The sequence below is a fragment of the Python bivittatus genome, unplaced genomic scaffold, assembly GCF_059951505.1.
Source record: "Python bivittatus isolate LINGU-HERP-01145 unplaced genomic scaffold, Pbiv_v1 ctg000000_np1212, whole genome shotgun sequence".
NCBI classification, from domain to species: Eukaryota; Metazoa; Chordata; class Lepidosauria; order Squamata; family Pythonidae; genus Python; species Python bivittatus.
In genome coordinates, this window is record NW_028277028.1 from 5,761,107 (window position 1) to 5,779,814 (window position 18,708).

Sequence of the window (18,708 nt, forward strand, 5' to 3'; positions counted from 1 at the left end):
TGCATGTGCCAGATATGGCAAAATTATAGCCCAAATCAATTATATAAATTAAGGTTGCAATTAAGATAAATTAAGACATGTAAATCACTAGCACACTAGAGGACAATCTAAATCAAATACCTGATCAGAAAGGACCAGAGAGATGCAAGGGCTGCTGTGTTTAATCAAAGTGTTTATTGGTACAGTTGCCTATTCATGGAATATCACATTCAATCAGCATAGCAAAACAACTGAGTAGTTTTGCCTTGTCCCTCTTATGTTTTTCATACTCCCAGATCTGTTGAACTGCCAATATCTCACTCAATAACCATGCTCATTTGAGGTGGTTGTAATTACAGTAAAATCCAACAGATCTGGAGTGTGCTAGCTTAGGTGGCGTGGTGGTGGTGATTTTAATTTTAATCTATTTTAATTCAACCTGTAAATAAACTCCAGTTTATGCAACTGAAACAACTGTATAACATTTACTTATTTACTCCTGCTTCCCTTTCTCTCCTGTTCCTCTACACTTATTTTTTCCTATGTAGAATTTTAGACTGTAAGCTTCTTGAGCCAGGAATACATTTTACATTCTTACATAGTTGATGCAATGCTAATGGTGTAATACTGGAGAAATTACGTAGAACTTCATTCTTGTTTTTCTTTTGCATTGCAGAGATGTTGGAAAGACTTGTACTTTCCTCCTGTGCCTTCTCACTTTTGCTGGTAAGTGACTTCATTTAGAAGTAAGGGGACATTTGTGGACAGTAACATTGGGTTTTAAAAACATTGAGAGCCAATGTGGTGTAGTGGTAAAGGGGTTAGACTAGGACCAGGGAGATGCAGATTTGAGCCCACCCTCAGTCATGGAAGTTGACTGGGTTGGGCCAGCCACTTTCCCCAAGCCCGACCTTCCTCCCGGGGTTGTTGCTGTGGTGAAAAATTGCATGAAGGTGTGCTAACTACATATGCTCCCTTGAGCACCTGAAAAAATTGGTGGGAATATAAGTCTAACAAAATAAATCAACGCAAAAAGTTACAGAGCAGTGATTAAAAGCCCTATCATGTCCAGAAGCTTGAAGTGTGCTGTTTCAGTGCTTTGATCCCCCACGTTTTTCCCATCTCTTTCCAGTAGTGAGAATTCAACCAGCCTCCTTCAGGATTAAGAGCAGCTTCGGGACTCCCAACGGACGCACGTTTTAATGGGATCCTTGACATGAGTGGCCACTGGATGTCGTAGTCAACAGATAAATTCTCTGAAACGTCATGTTCAGAGGGACCGAGGCAGGCGATTTCTGATCCCCAAACCGCCCCCCCCCCCATTCCGAAACCCTTGTTGGGGACCTTCTCCAGGGGAGGGCATCTGATTGGCCAGATTCAGGGCTGGGCTTCAAGAACTTGTGACCGCCACCGCCGTTTCTCAGAAGGACATTTGGTCTTCATGACCCCAGCAGACACCCAGGCGGCTGACTGCTTATCCCGGCGGTCCCTCACTCTCACTCTCACGCACACTCACTCATTCACACATAACCGCCGGTCCCGTTCCCTTTGCAGCTCCGCGCCCTTGCCTCGATGGAGGAAGAGGGAGGCAATAAGTAGCGGGGATTCAGGGGAGCCGGAGGGGGAGCGACAGAGGTGGGAGAGAAAGAGCGAAGTAGGATGGGAAGCTCGAGGGGCTGAGAGGTTGCTGCGCGCGCACTCGCACACAAAGGAGACGGAGGAGGAAACGGGCAGTGCCGCGCTTTGTGTGCTGAGGGGGCGAAGCGCCGGCGTCTCCCACCTTCCTCGGAAAGCAGCAGCGAGGAGAGGTGCGCCGAGAGGTCGGCCTCGTTGGGACAGTTGGGGTCTCGGCGCGGAGCGGCGCCCTTTGGTAAGCGGCGAGCATCCGATTGCAGCGGCGAGATGCTCTGGGCGGGCGCGCGGGCGCGGCGGATGCAGAGGGCAAGATGCAAAAGAGGCCTTGCTTGGGGCTGGTGGGGCAAAAGGCTTGCCAGGTGGGCTCCAGGCTCCGGAAAAGGAGAACGGACCGGCAACTCTGGCTTCGCGTGCCTGCTTGGGTGCTCTGGCGCAGAGGGGTGTGCCTGTTGGTGCGCTGTGGAGCAGGAGCAGGAGCAGGATGGGAGAGGTGCTAGGCTAAGAATAACTGTTGCATTTGTGCTTTCAAAGCAAAGAGATGGCGGCACCCCGGCTGCTGCGCCCTGCGCTTCTTGAATGCCTGCAAAGTGCTGGGTGCTGTACAGAAACCCGCGTCCACCCCGAGACCTCAAGTCCTTGTCCCGGGAAGTGAACCGTCTAAGTCAGAGAAATGGCAGGGTTGATAATGAGGAGCTACGGCGTGGGTAGGAGACTGCAACGACATGAAGAGTAGCTTCTTGAGCTCCTTTGGGATGGAGTTGGCCTTTCTGCAGCTTGATCTCGTGATGTTTCTGTTTTCGCCTTATTGAAGAAAGAACTCCGTGGGTATTTTGCTATAGCGGTGGGTGATTCGGAAAGAGAGGTGCTGGATGTTCAGACTTGCCTTGAGAGCCAGTCATTGGCTCTGAACTGGAATGCCTGCTTCCTAATTCGAGCCCAGAGCCGGAGATTTGGCTGTAAGGAGCAAGGTGTACTGTGGTTGTGGTTGTACAATACATTGAAGTGCAAACTGGCCAGCCACATTTTAGCCTGGTGTGTCGAACCATTTCTCCCACTTGGTTGACTTATGATTCAGTGAGTATTTGTAGGTTTGTCCTATCTGTGCATTTTTAAAGGCACAGGTACACAAGGCAAATCAAATAATGGAATCTAAGAACTCAGCCAAGACACAGGCTTTTTTAAAAAATTCCACTTAAAATTCTTCGTCCCTGCTCCCTATTACTCTCCATTACTCCTAGAAGCTGTGTAGGAATGGAATCCCTAATTCTAGTCTTGGTTTAAGACTAGGTCTTGATTTATCTTAGTTTACAAGAGGATAAATTAAAGTTCAGTCTTTGACGGTTCATATGTGGAATATTTCCATGCAGAATAGTTTCCTGGCATATGTAAAGTTTCAAGTAAATAGAAAGGTTCCAATCTATACTTCTCCCATAGCTTCCTAAGTCTATAAGATTTTTTTTTTTACTGACAGTAATTGATACGTGTATTGAGAATGCAAGTGGAAGGGGAGGAGAACTCGTAAAACAATATGTGAATGGTTATAAAGCAATACTTAAACTTGGATCACAGTGGGTACTCTGTAAGATCACACATACATTAAGTTTCTCATGTTTCCCCCCCCCCCCATCTGGAAATTAACCTCTATATCATTTTGCGTGAATCAGCTAGTGGTACATGGATCTCATACCAATTTGAAAGAAGAAGAAGAAGAAGAAGAAGAAGAAGAAGAAGAAGAAGAAGAAGAAGAAGAAGAAGAAGAAGAAGAAGAAGAAGAAGAAGAAGAAGAAGAAGAAGAAGAAGAAGAAGAAGAAGAAGATAGTTCACAAAATTTGGGTGTACAAGTTTTTGCATATTTATGTATCTATTAAACTTATACTCTGCTGCAATTTGTATGTAGTCAACTTCTCCCTCTTTTGAAGAGCTGGGTGGTTTTTAAAAGCCCCTTACCTGACTGAATATGGAAAGAGATGGATAAATGTATGTTTGCAAATGTGGAGGATGGATGAATGGATAGTTGAATATGAATGCTTGTAGCCCCCATCTTGCTGCAGTGAGTTCTCGGGGCAACAAGAAAAAGAATTAACAACTTCCATCTTACATTTGTGTATGAGGGCAGCCATAGAAATCAAAATTATAAATAAAATGCATCAATATATGTTTATTTAAGCTTGTATCACTTCAATGTTTTGGACTGCACCTTCCATCATTCTGTCACATGTAGGCTGAGATGAGTGTGGGGTTTGCTCCCTAGCAAGTTCCCTAGTGAGCTCCCTAGCTCCCTAGTGAGTGTGGGAGCAAACCCCACACTTACTAGCACTGATGATGTTACCTAGTCAGGTAATGAAATGTCTGCAAGCAAACAACCAAACTCAGAAAGCACCAAGGACTCCATAATAGGATTAATCTGACAAGAAGGACAAGAAATAACTGAATGTAGAGGAAAGCAGATGAAAGAAATCTGTTGACAGTTTTCAATACTTAGCATTAAAAAATTATCCTGCCTGTAATAACTTTAATTTTTGATAAATAAGCAGAGAAATATTGTAACTATAAAAGTGGTTCTATAGGAAAATAACTTACAGAGAGAGGATGTTACAGGATCCTAGAAAGATTCAGCTGCAAAAAAATCTTGGAAGTCACTTCTGTTCTGAGAGCTGTTCTAATTAATAATCAAGGAGGGATTCTAGATACATGCTGTGGTGTATGTTGATCTATCTTACAGTAAATGGTTTTCCAAAAATATTGAAGGAAATTGGGAGAAATCATGTGATAGCACAGCTGTAGTTAAATGACAGTGTTGATGCTTAGCAGTACTATATTTTTTCTCGATGACATAATAGCATAGAAAATTGCAGAATGAAAGGCTCTCCTTTCTGAGGCTGTGAATGGGGTTTTGGAATTCAGCATTGGTGTGCTTTAATTCCAATGAAATGCTGAAATGCTGCACTGTTTGCTGGCTCCATTTGGGTGCCTTGCAACATCATGGACATCCATGGAAGGGGAAGTGTGAACAGATGATGTAATATGTCATGATGCAAGTGCCATGACATCAAATATCAGGATGCAAGTACATAATCACAACATTTATGACAATTGTCATTTGAACATCATCATAATTTGGTGCATTTGCTATGGGTAATATCACTGGTGAAGCCAATGAAGGAGCTTTGGTTTATTAGTAGCTATTGCTCTCTTAGCAGGGAAGAGATAATAATTTTGATTTAATTATTATAACCAAATGGCCTGAATGCTTAGTGCAAACAAGCATCAGGTTTGTTAGTTTGTGAACTTTGCCTAGGTGAGATATGCCTATTTCAGATGCATTTGGCTGGCTTTTGTTAAGAATAGGCTGCTTGTCTAGAGATTCAGCATATGCAAAACAGTTCTTATGAAGGAAAGAATTCAAATTATCTGTTGATAATAAAAGGGTAAAAATAGAGGAAACAGCAAAGCCTTCACTTTCTGAGTCTCTCTGCATGATAGTTCTTTCCAGTAACTCTTTCTTCTGTTAGAAGAATGTGTAGCAGCACCTTTATCCCCTTTGATAGTGAGATATTTCTTCTCTTCTCTTGGTGTAGCAAATAGTCCAGCCTTTCATTGCTTCTGAATTATTTATCTTGTACCATTTATTTGGAGCTGTAATCCTTTACTTGTAAATATTTTTATCTTTTTTAGGCAAGCCACTGTATTCAATGGCTAGAGAGTCAACGTAATAGCTTTTGGGCTAGTTATCATATAACAGCTAAACTGTCACTTGCTCTTTAGCCTTTCATTGAGGGAAGAATGCTCCTCTGCCAAAAATTGACTAGAAAAGCAATTAAAACAAATCCCCTGCCAAGATTCTGGGGATAATAGGGTCCTTAGTGGAAGGCTGGCTTCCACTCCAGCCAATTTTTGACCTGGAAAGTCTCAAGTGACTGGAGACACCACTTCATGAATGCGCACAGGGGGGAATTGTTTGCTGGGCATTGTAATCTATTCTGCGTGAGTCTGCAGTAGTATCCATGGGTACTATGTGGCCAGCCCAGTCTACTAAGTTTCCTGAAGAATGTTCAAGTAATTGATATAAAGTAGTTACCATATATAATCGCAGATAAACTCATCTGCAGATAAGCTGGCCCTCAAAACTTCAACCAAAATACCATGAAAAATGTGTCACCATGGATAAGCTGAACCTCAAATTTTTAACCAGAGCGCCAGGCGGGAAACTACAAACTATTACATCATTTATAAAACCACAAAATTTTAAGGCTGTGATGGGCTTTAAAAAATCTGAACTCTGGTCCACAGGTAAGCTGAATCCAATTTTGGAGGTGTATTTTGGAACTTAAAAATTTTGGCTTATCCGTGAGTATATACAGTATTGTTGTATTAATCAATCAAGACTGGATTTGAATTCAAATTTGTTCAGAGACTATACTGGAGCTTTCCACAAGAGCTTTCCCAAGCTTTTGGCTGGGAACTGAGGGAGTTGTAAACCTACACATGTAGAGGGTGCTAGATCAGGGAATTCAGCTAGTATAAGTCTTGTCCTTAGAAACACAATTTGGATTTAAACTTTTTCAGTTACTGCTTCATAGAAGTACGTGATAAAAGTGAAATCTTTGCAGTACTACAGTTAGCATAAAGAAATTCTCTGGTAGTGAGGAACAGGAATTCCTTGGGTTATCGGGTAACTGTCTTCAGTAGTTATAGCAGGAAATTGTGCCTCGAGTTCCAGAAGGACTGTGGTAGAGGTCATGTTGTCTCCCCTTGCTGAACTTATGAAGGAAAAGAGAAAATAGAAGAGGCTGATAGTAACACACTCACATACAGGTAGTCCTCATTTAGTGACAACAGTTGGGACTGGCAATTTGGTCATTAAACAAAGCAGTTGCTAAGTGAAACAGTGACTGTGCTTATGAACTTACTTCAACTTTCCTTTGCTTTACAGGCCTGCAAAGGTGGTAAATACGAGGATTGGTTGCAAAGTTATTTTTTCATCACCATTGTAACTGTAAATGGTCACTGTAGGAGGCAGTCACTAAACAAGGACTACCTGTATATTGCTTTTAAGAATAAAATCTAGATTTTGATTTTGGTACTTTAATTTTAGAACAAAAGCTAGGATTTCAAAGAGCTGAACAGAAAATGAATGATTTTCTTATAAAGAGGAAAACCTTCAACCACTTATCAAAATCCAATGCCTCCATAATTGGAGTCCAAACTACATATGACAGTGAACACTACATATGACAGTGAACAGACACTTCTTTCAATCCAAACCTCATTTAGACTTGCCCTAATTGTATAAATTGGAGGGTCTAGTTTGGAATTCAAGAGTATCAAATGAAAGTGAAGTATCACCCTGCACATGCACACACACACAATTTGCTACCAATTTCCTCTACCCACTTTTCTTTGCCCAAAATTCTCGGTGGAACCTGACTTGGGAAAAATTGCACTCAGGAGCAGATCAGGGAAAGACGACCATTTGTCCACATACTATTACATATGTGAAATTGCTGCCAGTTACTGTAAATTTTAGTAGTCTTGAATTATTAGTAGAAAAAATCTATAACCTGGAAAAGAGCAATTAAACTAAAAGCTTTTACTAATTACAATAAAGATTTAAAAAATGCAAGCTATGTGAATGCAAGCTATGTACATAACTGAACAACGTAAATGTCTTCTAGTTCCTAATAATTAGGACTCACATTCATGGTAAGTCCACAGCACCAGTCAATGGCAGATGCAATCAGGTGATCCAACCCTGGCCCTTTTTAAGTCAATATGAACTATGCAATGCATGTTAAAGAGGAATGGGACATTGCCTGGTTGTGCCCATCATTTTGACATCAGTGACTGTCACTATGGACACTCCTGCATTGTTATCATTCAGAAAGTAGAGCTGGACAAGTTTCAAATAGTAAGGAATTCCATAAAACGAGAGTAGCCACTTAAAATACGTGTTTCCATGTAGATACTAGGATGCTTCAGTGAATGGGGTAATAGAGACCCGATGGAGTTGTTCTTGCAGATCAGAAAAAATCTACATGGGAGCAGGTGGTCTGTTAGATACCTTGGTCCCAAGCCATTTAGGACTCTAAAATTCACAACCAATGCCTTGAATTGTACCTAGGAGCTAACCAATATGATTTTATCTGAAGGGAGAATGCAAAGAACACCCACTGTGCCCTTACCAGAGCCTAGATATTTTACCCTGGATAATTCAAGCCTGCTTACAAATACACAGAGGCCAGGAGTACCCAAATGAAACCAAAGAACAAAAAGAGGGCTTCAGCTTAACTGTTAGTCTTCAGAGGTAGGCCAGGTCAGGAAACAGACTCCACAACAACTACTAGAACTCTATGTTATTGTTATAGGCTATAACAGTACCATCTTGAAACCCTGACAAAGATTCCCAAAAAAGAATCAAGGTAGGGCAATCTTGAGTTTCTTTTTCACTCCTTCCTCCCTTTCAGGGTTAAATTGTCATTTACTTAAGGACTGTTCAATACATTCTTTAAGGCTATCTCTGTACTCCTCTACATTAACCTCAAGTTCTGTGTTTTCATCATTGGTTGAGAATCTCTTACTACCTAAAATGGGTATATACAATTCAGCCACTCCAGAGATATTCAGACACAGCTGCTATCATCACCTGCTATAACTCCAGGTGAAGAAAAATGCTCGCTCCCCTCTGTGGCAACTCAATCCAATTCATTTCACCTTGGTGGGTGGTGTCCTGGAAAGGAAGTTGGGAACAGTGGTGCTTTCTGTGTTATCACTAGCATCACCCTGCCCACCACTATTATCCTTAGGCTTCCCAATCACCCATTTCACAGGGCAATGAGAAATTGGCCCAGAATCCTATGGGGTGGCCCTCATTGCTCCACTGAGACAGTATGATAGGAGTGTTGATAGAAATGTTTGAGAGATGAGGCAAAAACAGTAACCTATGGAGGTGTGGGGAGGGGGTATGCAAGGGAGAACTGTACAGGTATAACAAGATTGGTGTGTTTTTAAATGGAAAAGTGATAAACGTTACCAGCATTCTTGTAAAATTACTACACCTGTATTTACAGAAAGCTGGTTTTATAACAGCTTAGGACAAACAGTGCGAAGAGAGATCTCTTTGGAGAAGACCCTGATGCTGGGAAAGATTGAAGGCAAAAGGAGAAGAGGACGGCAGAGGATGAGATGGTTAGATAGCATCACTGAAGCAATGAGCATGAAACTGAGCAAACTCAGGGAGGCAGTGAAGGACAGGAAGGCCTGGCGCAATATGGTTCATGGGGTCACGAAGAGTCGGACACGACTTAACGACTAAACAACAACAACAAGGACAAACAGAAATACCGTAACTCATTATATATTTGATTTTTATTGAATCCCCTTTTCCCATATGTGTAAAACCAAATTATATTCATCCATTAATATCTGTTGTGTTATCAGTTTAGCCAGGCCTAGATTTTGACCAATACTTCTTTATCTTTCCATCTTCATTAGTTTTAATGAAAGTAGTATTTAGTTGGATTTAGTGAAAAAAGTCCTTGCATTATAAAATACATAATACTGGTGGTTTGTCAGCACAAATGTATATTTTAATGTAATAAAGCAATAGAGAAATGGATTCAGAATGAGTGCTTGTTTGCTATATTCATTAATAGTTCTGTGCATCCTTCCCCACTATTCTCTCAGTTTTCCTTGCCTCTCTACTATGTCTGAAGGTGGGGTTTGTTTGTTTGTTTGTTTGTTTTTTGATGATGCATTGCCATACAGCTTCCTGATGTCAGAAGGAATCTGGCAGCACCTTTTTAAACTAACATATTTTATTAAAAGGCATAAGCTTTTGTGAGCTGCAGCCTACTTCATCAGATGAATAAAGTGGCTAAACTGATGTAGGATTTAAACTGGGGTGAGATGGGGGGAGGGAAAGGAGAGAAAGACAAGTTGGTTATGCAAGAGACAGATTACAAAGCCCTTATCAATCAACAATTATAATGTGTTAAAAACTGATCGTGTTTGCTGAGACCTGAGATTGCCTGAAACCTTTTGGTATATTTGAGTTCAGCAACCTTTTGTTCAAAGGTGGAGATAAAGTCTAGTTTTTCCAAAACAATCATGTTGAGGTCTGCTATAGAGTGTCCTGGGAGATTGAAATGCTCTGATACTACTGTGTCTTTGTTTTGCCCCCACATCTACACCAACAGCACCATCACATACCTCAACAAATACACACACAAGATTAGAGGTGCCTTTACATGCTTTTTGTCCAATGTTATATAAGTCATTTGTCAGCAGTGCCTTTCTGGATTCTATGTAGGACAAACTTAGTTCTACATTGTACTGGGACAAGCTTTGCAGAAAAGAACTAATGGAGACAAAATTGACATCAGGACTCAAAACAAGGACAAAGTAGTATCACAGCATTTCAAATCTCCCAGTTTACTCTATAGCAGACCTCAACGTGACTGTTTATCGCAAAATTATCACTTGGCTCTATTTTAGAAAGCATAATTCCTGACCCACTGCCAGTATTCAAAATAGCTTTGATGGCAGTGTCAGTGGTCAGATAACTTGCAGTGGCTGTCTTGGTATGAATTCTGGCGTGTCAAATTGGAGAGGACTTTTTGCCCTTTGCTTGTCCTATTCTAGTATCTAACCTGAATACTTTAACCCACTTATGGGTACCTATGTGATACTTGAGGCATATCCTTAAGTGGAGAGAGCAGGAAATAACAAGCCAACCACAGAGGGGAACGGAAATGAATCAGGGCCATTTCTTAAGTAGCATGCATGCTTTGCAGAACAGAGAAGCCAGAGTGTTCTAGCAAGTGTAAGAGTACGTGAACAGGAGAGATTCAAATGGCCGCGAAGATGCAAGCAAACTGAAACTGGGTAGGAGGATCCAACGGTTTTGTTTTTCTGGACAGAAAGAAGGAAACTGGCTAGACAAATTGCAGGAAGCAAGTTTTTATTCTATCTGCATGGCAGAAGGTGTAGAAATTACAATTTGGGGTATGTCACTGAAGTGCAAATATATTCTTGATATGAAGACCTCTTCACTGAAGGTTAGGGACCATAATCTTCCATGCTGGCCCAGTGCAGGTTGGTAGACAGATGTTTATTGTCTTCCCAGTTTAGGATAGCCAAAGTCACCCTGTGCCTAAGGGAGGAATAGAACGTGAGTCTCCCTACTCCTAATCCGTGTGTGTATGTGTGTGTGTGCGTATGGATTAGGAATAAAATTATTAAAGACTTAAGGAACTTAGGGACATTGATTTGTATGTTAAACTATATTGATAGCTACTATTTTAAGAATTGCTTTTTGTAAAATATGTTTATTAGCGACTTTATTAAAATTAGTTACATACTGATGTAAATATGTTCATGTTCATATGTTTGCAATTATACTAAAAATAATGCAATCTTAATACATTTCTACTAAGAAGTAAGTTCATTAATGTATGAGATTGCATTCAAAATCTTTTTTATCTCTTGAACTGCAATTAGTCTGAAAAGGAAATAAAGTTCAATAAAGTAATGGATGTGTATGCTAACTGTATTTGTTCAGAGTTTTTAAAAGACTATCAGAGTGATAGTCATCCGGAATTTACATTTCAGGATGAGAAGAAATATTCTAGTATAGAAGAGTTAATTTTTCCCTTCTCTCTTCAGGTATCAGGAGGGTCCACCATAAGCCATATCCACACTGAAGAATTAGCCAGCCAAACAAGTGAAGATACAAACCTGTGTGGTTGAGAATATAGCGCTATGTTCCAAGCTAAGGGACCATCCAGTACAGCCTCTTCTAATGTATGTACAGAAATCAGTGCCTTTAAATTAAAGAGTTACTGCTACTTCATAGAGAGTAAATTGGGAAGTAATATTGTTCATACATTGCACTAAGTCATGGTTTGCTTTAACCATTTTTTTCACACATGGTTATTAAAGTAATGGCTGGGATCACATATAGTGATAAGTTATAATGCAATTGATGTGCTTTTGACTTAGCATTATGTGTGAACCAAGCAAAATTATGTTACTTCTAGATGGGTGACCATATCAATTGTGCAAATAACACGCTTCTTGTGGTACCTTAAATAACAAGAAGATTATTATGGCATGATTTTTAATGGAATGGAGTCTATTTAAAAAGAATAATTTTCTCATTGGCAGGAATATGGGTATAAAGGAAAAACTGGAGCCAAATGGTCATGAATGGCAAGTGCTATTCAACTAAAGCATAAATGTATAGAAAATAATAATTACTTATTAAAACAACAGTAATTTGTGTTATCAGTATTATCCCAGCATTATTGGTGTAATAAAAACCTGTAGTAGGACAGGAATCTGTGGTTCAAATTTGAAGTTCAAATGTCAAATTCAATAATTTCTGTCCATTTGGAACTACATAGAGACATTACTTTCTTTCTCACTCCTGTAATTTAATATGCTAGGTAGATTGCGCTCTAATTATTACTCTATCTAATATGAAATATGAAATATTTTGTATACTTTTAAGCTTTAATTTTTCTTGACATTTTGCATTTCAGAACCATTGGGCCCTTTGTGTTTTCAATTCTTCTTGCCCTTACCTTTTGATATGTGTATGTGAATGTATCCCTCCTTGGCTCTCATTCAATGAATCTGTAAATTCATTCATAGAAATATCTGTGAATGAGCTGGAAATAAATAATAATTTAAACCCTAAAAAAATCCTATGAATTCGAATGTTAGTTGAACAGGATTCACATACTGTACACATCTCAACTCTTGGCATTATCCATTCATTATTGGCTGAGAGGTGACGTGCAGTCAAAGTAGGGAGCTAAGAATAAAGTTCTAAAACAGAACAGGCTTAGCAAAACTCAAGACTTGTTTCGTGTATTTTGATCTCTATCAGCTTCTCATTGTTTCTTAGGACAAATGTGACATCATCCTCTATTCTAATAAATCTAATAAATAAATGGTAGTTTTATGTAAGTAAATATATTTACCGGAAAACAGTTACAGATTATATCAGAAGGGATTGTATCTATTTCATTCCATATATGTTGCCCAGATATTTCAAACAATTCATTCGAAGATGTGATCATACAGATTTACCTGAATATGTTCTTCCGCAGTGTAACTTGTGGATTTAGTAGTCTTTTTTCTCCATTTCTTTTCTTTTTTCTTTTTACACATTCTATAAAGCAATATCATGTCTCTCTGACGTTTCTGAGGGTTTATTATTTTTTTTCATTAATATTGCTCTTGGCTAATTGTTAACAATAATCAAACAACTAAAGAAAGAGTCCAAGAAAAGTACTAGCTTGCTAATTTTTCATAAGTAGTTATAATATAAGTCAGTTGATCGATTGTAGTTTGTTTTCAAATCTATAAATATAATTTGCCATGCACGAATGAGCATTAATTTTCATTTCCCTCTCCCTCTTTTTTTTAGGAAGCAAAGAGCAACACAGGGACATCCATTGTGCAGAGATCCAAGGTAGTTATCACTCCTTTTTCTTCTTTCTGGCATGAATATTACTTCAAAAGGTTGTGACTGTTGAATTAATAACCTGTTTAAGGCTGCATGTTGAATCATTCCTGTCTTTGATCACTCAATTGGTCAGAACTAGGTGGCTTATTTATCGCTCAACTACACAATTAGTCAGTCACTTGCTTAGCAAACCTAACCCGAAAGGGGAAGTTGGAGATTTGCCAGGTTGAGCTTGTCTGGATGATAAGGCAGACAGTACCAACCATTCGCTCACTGGTGCATTCACCACCACCCTGGCTCAGCCTCCTGTTACCTCCCTGGCAGATGGTGGAGCTGAACGCCAGTTGAACTAAGTACATGAGTTTCCATGTGTGGTTTTAAAATTTTAAATAGCCACAATGTGTGAAGATTAAGATTGAGGATTGTGCTACAGATTGAGATTCAGTCTCAGTCCCAGTGAAAATCACTTCCCACTTCCTATAAACTGTTAATTTGATCAGGAGTGAAGCTTTCATTGGCATAGTATGCACTGGGGTTAAAAAACAAATAGCAGAAAAACAAATAATCAGAGTCTAATAAAATAGAATTTGAGTTCACATCCATCTGAAAAATTAGATCAATTGTTAAGTAAAGTAGAAAGAGCCTATTCTTCATATTCTTTTTTTCTGTCTTTTGTCTCTTAGCGTATATGCAATTATAGGTTATTGCAACATTCCTCCACCCAGTGGCTTCTTCAAACCATTATCTCTAACTTGTAGTAATTATGTTGGCTAAAGCAAGAGAAATTATAGCTCAGGATAGCTAGAACAGCCATGGTAGAGGAGGTGGGTTAGTGATAAGTCCTTTACAATGATTTTCAACAGCATTTTTTTTTTTTTTTTGCTATTCTCTAAATCAGTGTCTCTCAACTTTGGCAACTTTCAGATGTGCAGACTTCAACTCCCAGGATTCCCCAGCCAGCATGAATTCTGGGAGTTAAAGTCCACACGTCTTAAAGTTGCCATGGTTTAGAAACACTGCTCTAAATATTGCACTCTGAATTCCAGTGTCCTGCACTTCTTAGATTTGGGACATTCTTCATAAGCTACTGCTACAATAGCTTACTTCAGCTATTAAAGCACTTAAAAAAAACAGGATGCCTCTCAAGATTGCATTTATTTACTACCAGTCAAACATATCTGAAGTTAGGAAGCCTGGCATATGAGTCAATGCATGCTACATTCAAACAGCTTTGAAACTGTATCTTCACAATTAAATCACTGATAATTGTACATTGTCCTTTTCCCTTGCCACCTCCTTTTGTGGAACTTAATTTCACCCACATCATCTTTTACTCTGTCATCCAGTCATTCAGCCTGAAGGCCCAGGTGAAGGAGACGTGCAGCGCCTGCCAGAAAACTGTCTATCCTATGGAACGCCTGGTGGCTGATAAATTTGTCTTCCATAACTCCTGCTTTTGCTGTAAGCATTGCCACACCAAACTAAGGTAAGAGAGGAAGCAAGGTAAAGGGAACACGTGGGTAGGGGCTGAATCTCCTGGTTGTTGATTCTGTATCATTCCCAATACCCGACATTAATTGTAATTCAGCAGCTTAATTAGGAACTGAGAATAGGTTCAGCTCTAACAAAACTGTTTTTATATGACTTCTTGTATTTTTCAGCTTCTGTACCATGCACTGAATGTTACCAGAGTGTGCCAAATATATTGGCTTGAGTCAGAGGAGTATTTTCCTTTTTCTTTGAGGGCAACCATTATCAAAGTTCTTTAAGATTCCACTTTAGACAATTGTTAATATTTAAAGCAAAGGGCAAGAGGATATTAATCCTTTCTCAGCCTGCTGAGGTTGTTAAAACAAATTAAAGAAATAGGAGATTTCACTGTAAGAAAGAAAAAGCTTAATATCCATTTGTAGATAGCAGTACCACCTAGCTGATCTCGGCTGATCTAGAAAAAGTTAAGCAGAATTGAACATGCTTTGCACCTGAATAGATGAAGCTGAAAATTATCTCAGAAAAAAGTAATGGCAAACTACTTCTGTACTGTTGCCAAGAAAATCACCTGGATGTTGAGCTTGCATCAGATAAGACTTGACTCGACCAAGCTTAGTCATGGCACAGGAATTGTCAAAAACAGGACTAAATTAGGCTTCTTTCTGCATTCTGACATGGAAAGAAAACATGGATGTTTATAGCATTTGAACATTCAAATGATTTCACAACAGTCTTGCCTGGTACATACAATAATTACACTTCCACTGTGGGGTAGGTATTATGCTCATATTACAAATATATGTGATGGCTGAATCTAAAAGGTGCTATGTTGCAAATTCACAGGAAGGGCCTGTATAACAGCAAACTTGTAACGTCCTTTTTCATAGCATAACTGCCAGTATACTAGCTTTTTTCCCCATTGTTAAGATTGTGCATTTTTCAGCCCTTTTCTAGTAAGCCCTAACATGTTCCTTTTATTTCTATTCAGCTTGGGTAGTTATGCAGCTCTCCATGGGGAATTCTACTGCAAGCCACATTACCAGCAGCTGTTCAAGAGCAAAGGCAACTATGATGAAGGTTTTGGGCGCAAGCAGCACAAGCAACTCTGGTTGCAGAAAGAGGTGGAGAATGGTACTGATACAGCATGACCCACAGCCTATAGTTCCCCACTTTGAGACCCTTGATATGGGGATGAACTGAGCTGATGGAGAGCAGTGGTAATTGCAAGATGGCTAGGAGCAGGAAAGGCTAAGCAAGAACAAACTATAGTTTTAATGGACTGTGGAAAGAACTAAGTACCCAAAAAACTACACAGACCATATTGAAAGTGGGACATTTTGCTCTACTCATGCAAAAGCAGGAACACTAATGCTACAAAGAGGATAGGATCATACTAGTAATGCAATTACAATCAGGATTGTAGCTAAACAGTTTGATTAGACAAGCTGTAAATGTGATATTTCACATCTGTACATCTCCTTGGCCAGGAGGAGCCTATGGTGACTACACATTATTCCATATAGCATGTTAAATAAAACCAGTCTCCCCTTTAGCAAGTCAACCAGCATCCTAACAGATTAACTTGGATGTTGCTTTCCTTACTCTTGTATCTCAAGTCAAAGAAACTTTTCCAGCAGGCTTTAGGCAATTCTTACATTTTCTTTCTTTACATCCAATTTTGAAGGAGATGGAGCACTATCTATTCCAAATATCTGGCCAACTGGATAAACAAATTGTGCTAATAGGCAGCAACACATTGAATTCTGACAATGAATTTACTTAGAATCCTAAATATAGCCTGAATCTCCTTTCTTATGAGGAGGCCACGCACTTCTGCTGCAGAGACTATACACATGATGTCTAGGAGTGAATATGCATGTATTCAGCTTTAGAAATTCTAAACAACGTTGAAATAGAAAATACAATTCTTGGATTTTTCAAGCAAGCATATAAAAACACTCCTGAACACTAAGAGGGGTGGGGGTAGGATTGGTGTAACAGTTTCAGAAGCATGTATTAGTCCAAAGTCATGGGGAACTTGGCTCTGAAAGGAGATTGCAGACCTTGCACCCTAGTTCTCATCAGCTCTGTTCTATCCATTCAGCCTTAAACTCTGGGGAAGAATTCAGTATCTATCTTTTATATCTGCCTTTTTCAGTGGTATGTGATAAGCTGAAGCACACTCGTGGTGTTTGTGTCCAGAGTTGCGCTGTCTTATTTTTGTAATATAAGTTTTCTGAGCCTTTCTTCTTTGATGTTGTTTTATGAAAGTTCTGAGTAGAGAGATGAAATGTACAACTTCTGCTTCAGTATCCAAGATTTCTTGCTCACAAGAAACAATGGTAAGAATTCTGCATGGGAGAACAATCCAGCCATAATTTTATGCATTAAAAAACCAGCAGTTTAATATTACCTGCTATAAGAAAAACTATGGTTTATAATACAACACAATATAGATCTGACTCACCAGATGAGTTCAGCAGCTTTAAAACATGCCTTCCTTAATAAAAGATACAGTGTTTAGTGCCTACATTCCAGAATATGCAGAAAAAAGTGCTCAGTATATCAGGCTGTGAGAGAGGATGAGCATCTGTTAAACTGCCTTTCCCACATTTAAACAAATCCCACAATTCAAAGCCACGTAGGTATAGTTCATTCATCTGGTTGTGGGTTTTAAAAAGAACATCTGATGAAATAATTTGTTACTCTGAAGAATTACTTAAGGTAAAAAAAATGTACAATTGAGACAATTTTCACTATACCAAAAAGGAAAAGGATGGTTGTGTTGAGAATTCATAGTAGGTTCTTGCAAAATGGAGCTATTGTAGCTTCCTCAAGCAGCCTCTGACAATACAAGAGATAATGGCATACACAACTAGCTGAAAATTATATTTTATTGTAAATAAAAGTTACACATTGGCCTGGCTTTGCACCGCAAGCCTCGGTCAGTATAGAAATTCATAAAAATTAGAAAGAAACAAGTACTTCAAGGTCTTCTGTACACTCCAGGTCCAGATGATAAATTACACAATGCATCCAATAACAAATGTGGCACAAACTATTGATTTGTTAAATTCTACAAAGCTCCCTTTTTGAGTTTCAATGAATTAAACTTCTGCTCAAGCACAGGCAGTGTAAATATACAGGTAGTCCTCACTTAACGACCACAATAGGGACCAGAAAATTGGTCATTAAACAGGGTGGTCATTAAGTGAGTCACCATGTGACTGGATCCAATTTTACCACCATTTTTACAACAGTTGTTAAGGGAATCATGTGGTCATTAAATGAATCCAGCTTCCCCAATGGACTTTTTTTGCCGAAATTCACTTAACAACCATGTGATTCACTTAATGACCATTGTAAAAAAGGTCGCAAATTGCAATCGGGATCGCGGGGGAGGTGGTGCGATGGTTTGCGATGGTCATAAGTGCAAGTACAGGTTGTAAAGTACTTTTTCCAAGGCTATCGTAACTTCAAACTGTCTTTAAGCGAGGACTGTCTGTACAGCAGGCTGCAGGCTTAATTACCCAATCTCCGTAATTTCTTTGGCAAACTGGAGTCAGACATACTACCAGATTCAAAAATACTAATTCAACAATTTGATGTGAAGAGGATCTCAGATTAGTTCTGAAATCTTGCAGAAATATGCCACCAAACAAGACAATCTATATTTTTTGCAATCTCTCAAACTTCCAAATCATATGTTAAATTAGCCTACATATATGAGGCAATTTGGGAAGATAATGAGATACATGTTGTCTCATGATGATAGCTACTATACAAAAAGTTCCTTTAAATATACCCTGTTTAGCAGAAGGCCGGCAGGTGAAGCTGGAGTATACAGAATCGTCGTACCAAGCCTAAACACAACTTTGTTTCCTTGCTTATAGTTATAGTTCTGTGAGAGAATTTGCAAAATATCCTTTGTTCTTTCACTGTCTCATTTGCACTGATAAGGAGCAGAAACTTTTACCAAAAGCAAATCTGCAAGTCGAATTCCAAAACTGAATTTTGTGAGAGAAATTGCCTAGAATAAGGGGTTTTATAAGGCAAAAATAATGACAGTCTGGAAGTACTTGGCATGGGAGATAAACTACAACAGAAAGGCGGCATTTTTAAGGCTATAA

At 39.2% G+C, this 18,708-nt stretch overlaps 1 protein-coding gene across 4 annotated transcripts; it reads left to right on the forward strand.

The window, feature by feature from the left end:
• Positions 1 to 1,416: 1,416 nt before the first annotated feature.
• On the forward strand, positions 1,417 to 16,824 carry LIMD2 (LIM domain containing 2). 4 transcript variants are annotated; one of them, XM_007424436.4, is made up of 5 exons: positions 1,417 to 1,849; positions 11,278 to 11,415; positions 13,049 to 13,093; positions 14,434 to 14,573; positions 15,567 to 16,824. In XM_007424436.4, exons 2-5 carry the CDS (start codon positions 11,374 to 11,376, stop codon positions 15,724 to 15,726), a joined length of 387 nt encoding a protein of 128 aa, XP_007424498.1. In that variant the 5' UTR covers positions 1,417 to 1,849; positions 11,278 to 11,373; the 3' UTR covers positions 15,727 to 16,824. The 4 variants fall into 4 exon arrangements, with proteins under 4 accessions (XP_007424498.1, XP_087997108.1, XP_025019997.1 ...); XM_088140982.1 differs by lacking the exon at positions 1,417 to 1,849 and adding an exon at positions 8,712 to 8,956; XM_025164229.2 differs by lacking the exon at positions 1,417 to 1,849 and adding an exon at positions 9,570 to 10,617.
• Positions 16,825 to 18,708: the final 1,884 nt, after the last annotated feature.

Bases quoted from the DNA above. Each gene is read 5' to 3' on its own strand.
- LIMD2 (XM_007424436.4), top strand. From the start codon at position 11,374: ATGTTCCAAGCTAAGGGACCATCCAGTACAGCCTCTTCTAAT. The intron at 11,416-13,048 runs GTATGTACAGAA...TCTTTTTTTTAG, and splicing joins CCAGTACAGCCTCTTCTAAT to GAAGCAAAGAGCAACACAGG. The intron at 14,574-15,566 runs GTAAGAGAGGAA...ATTTCTATTCAG, and splicing joins CATTGCCACACCAAACTAAG to CTTGGGTAGTTATGCAGCTC.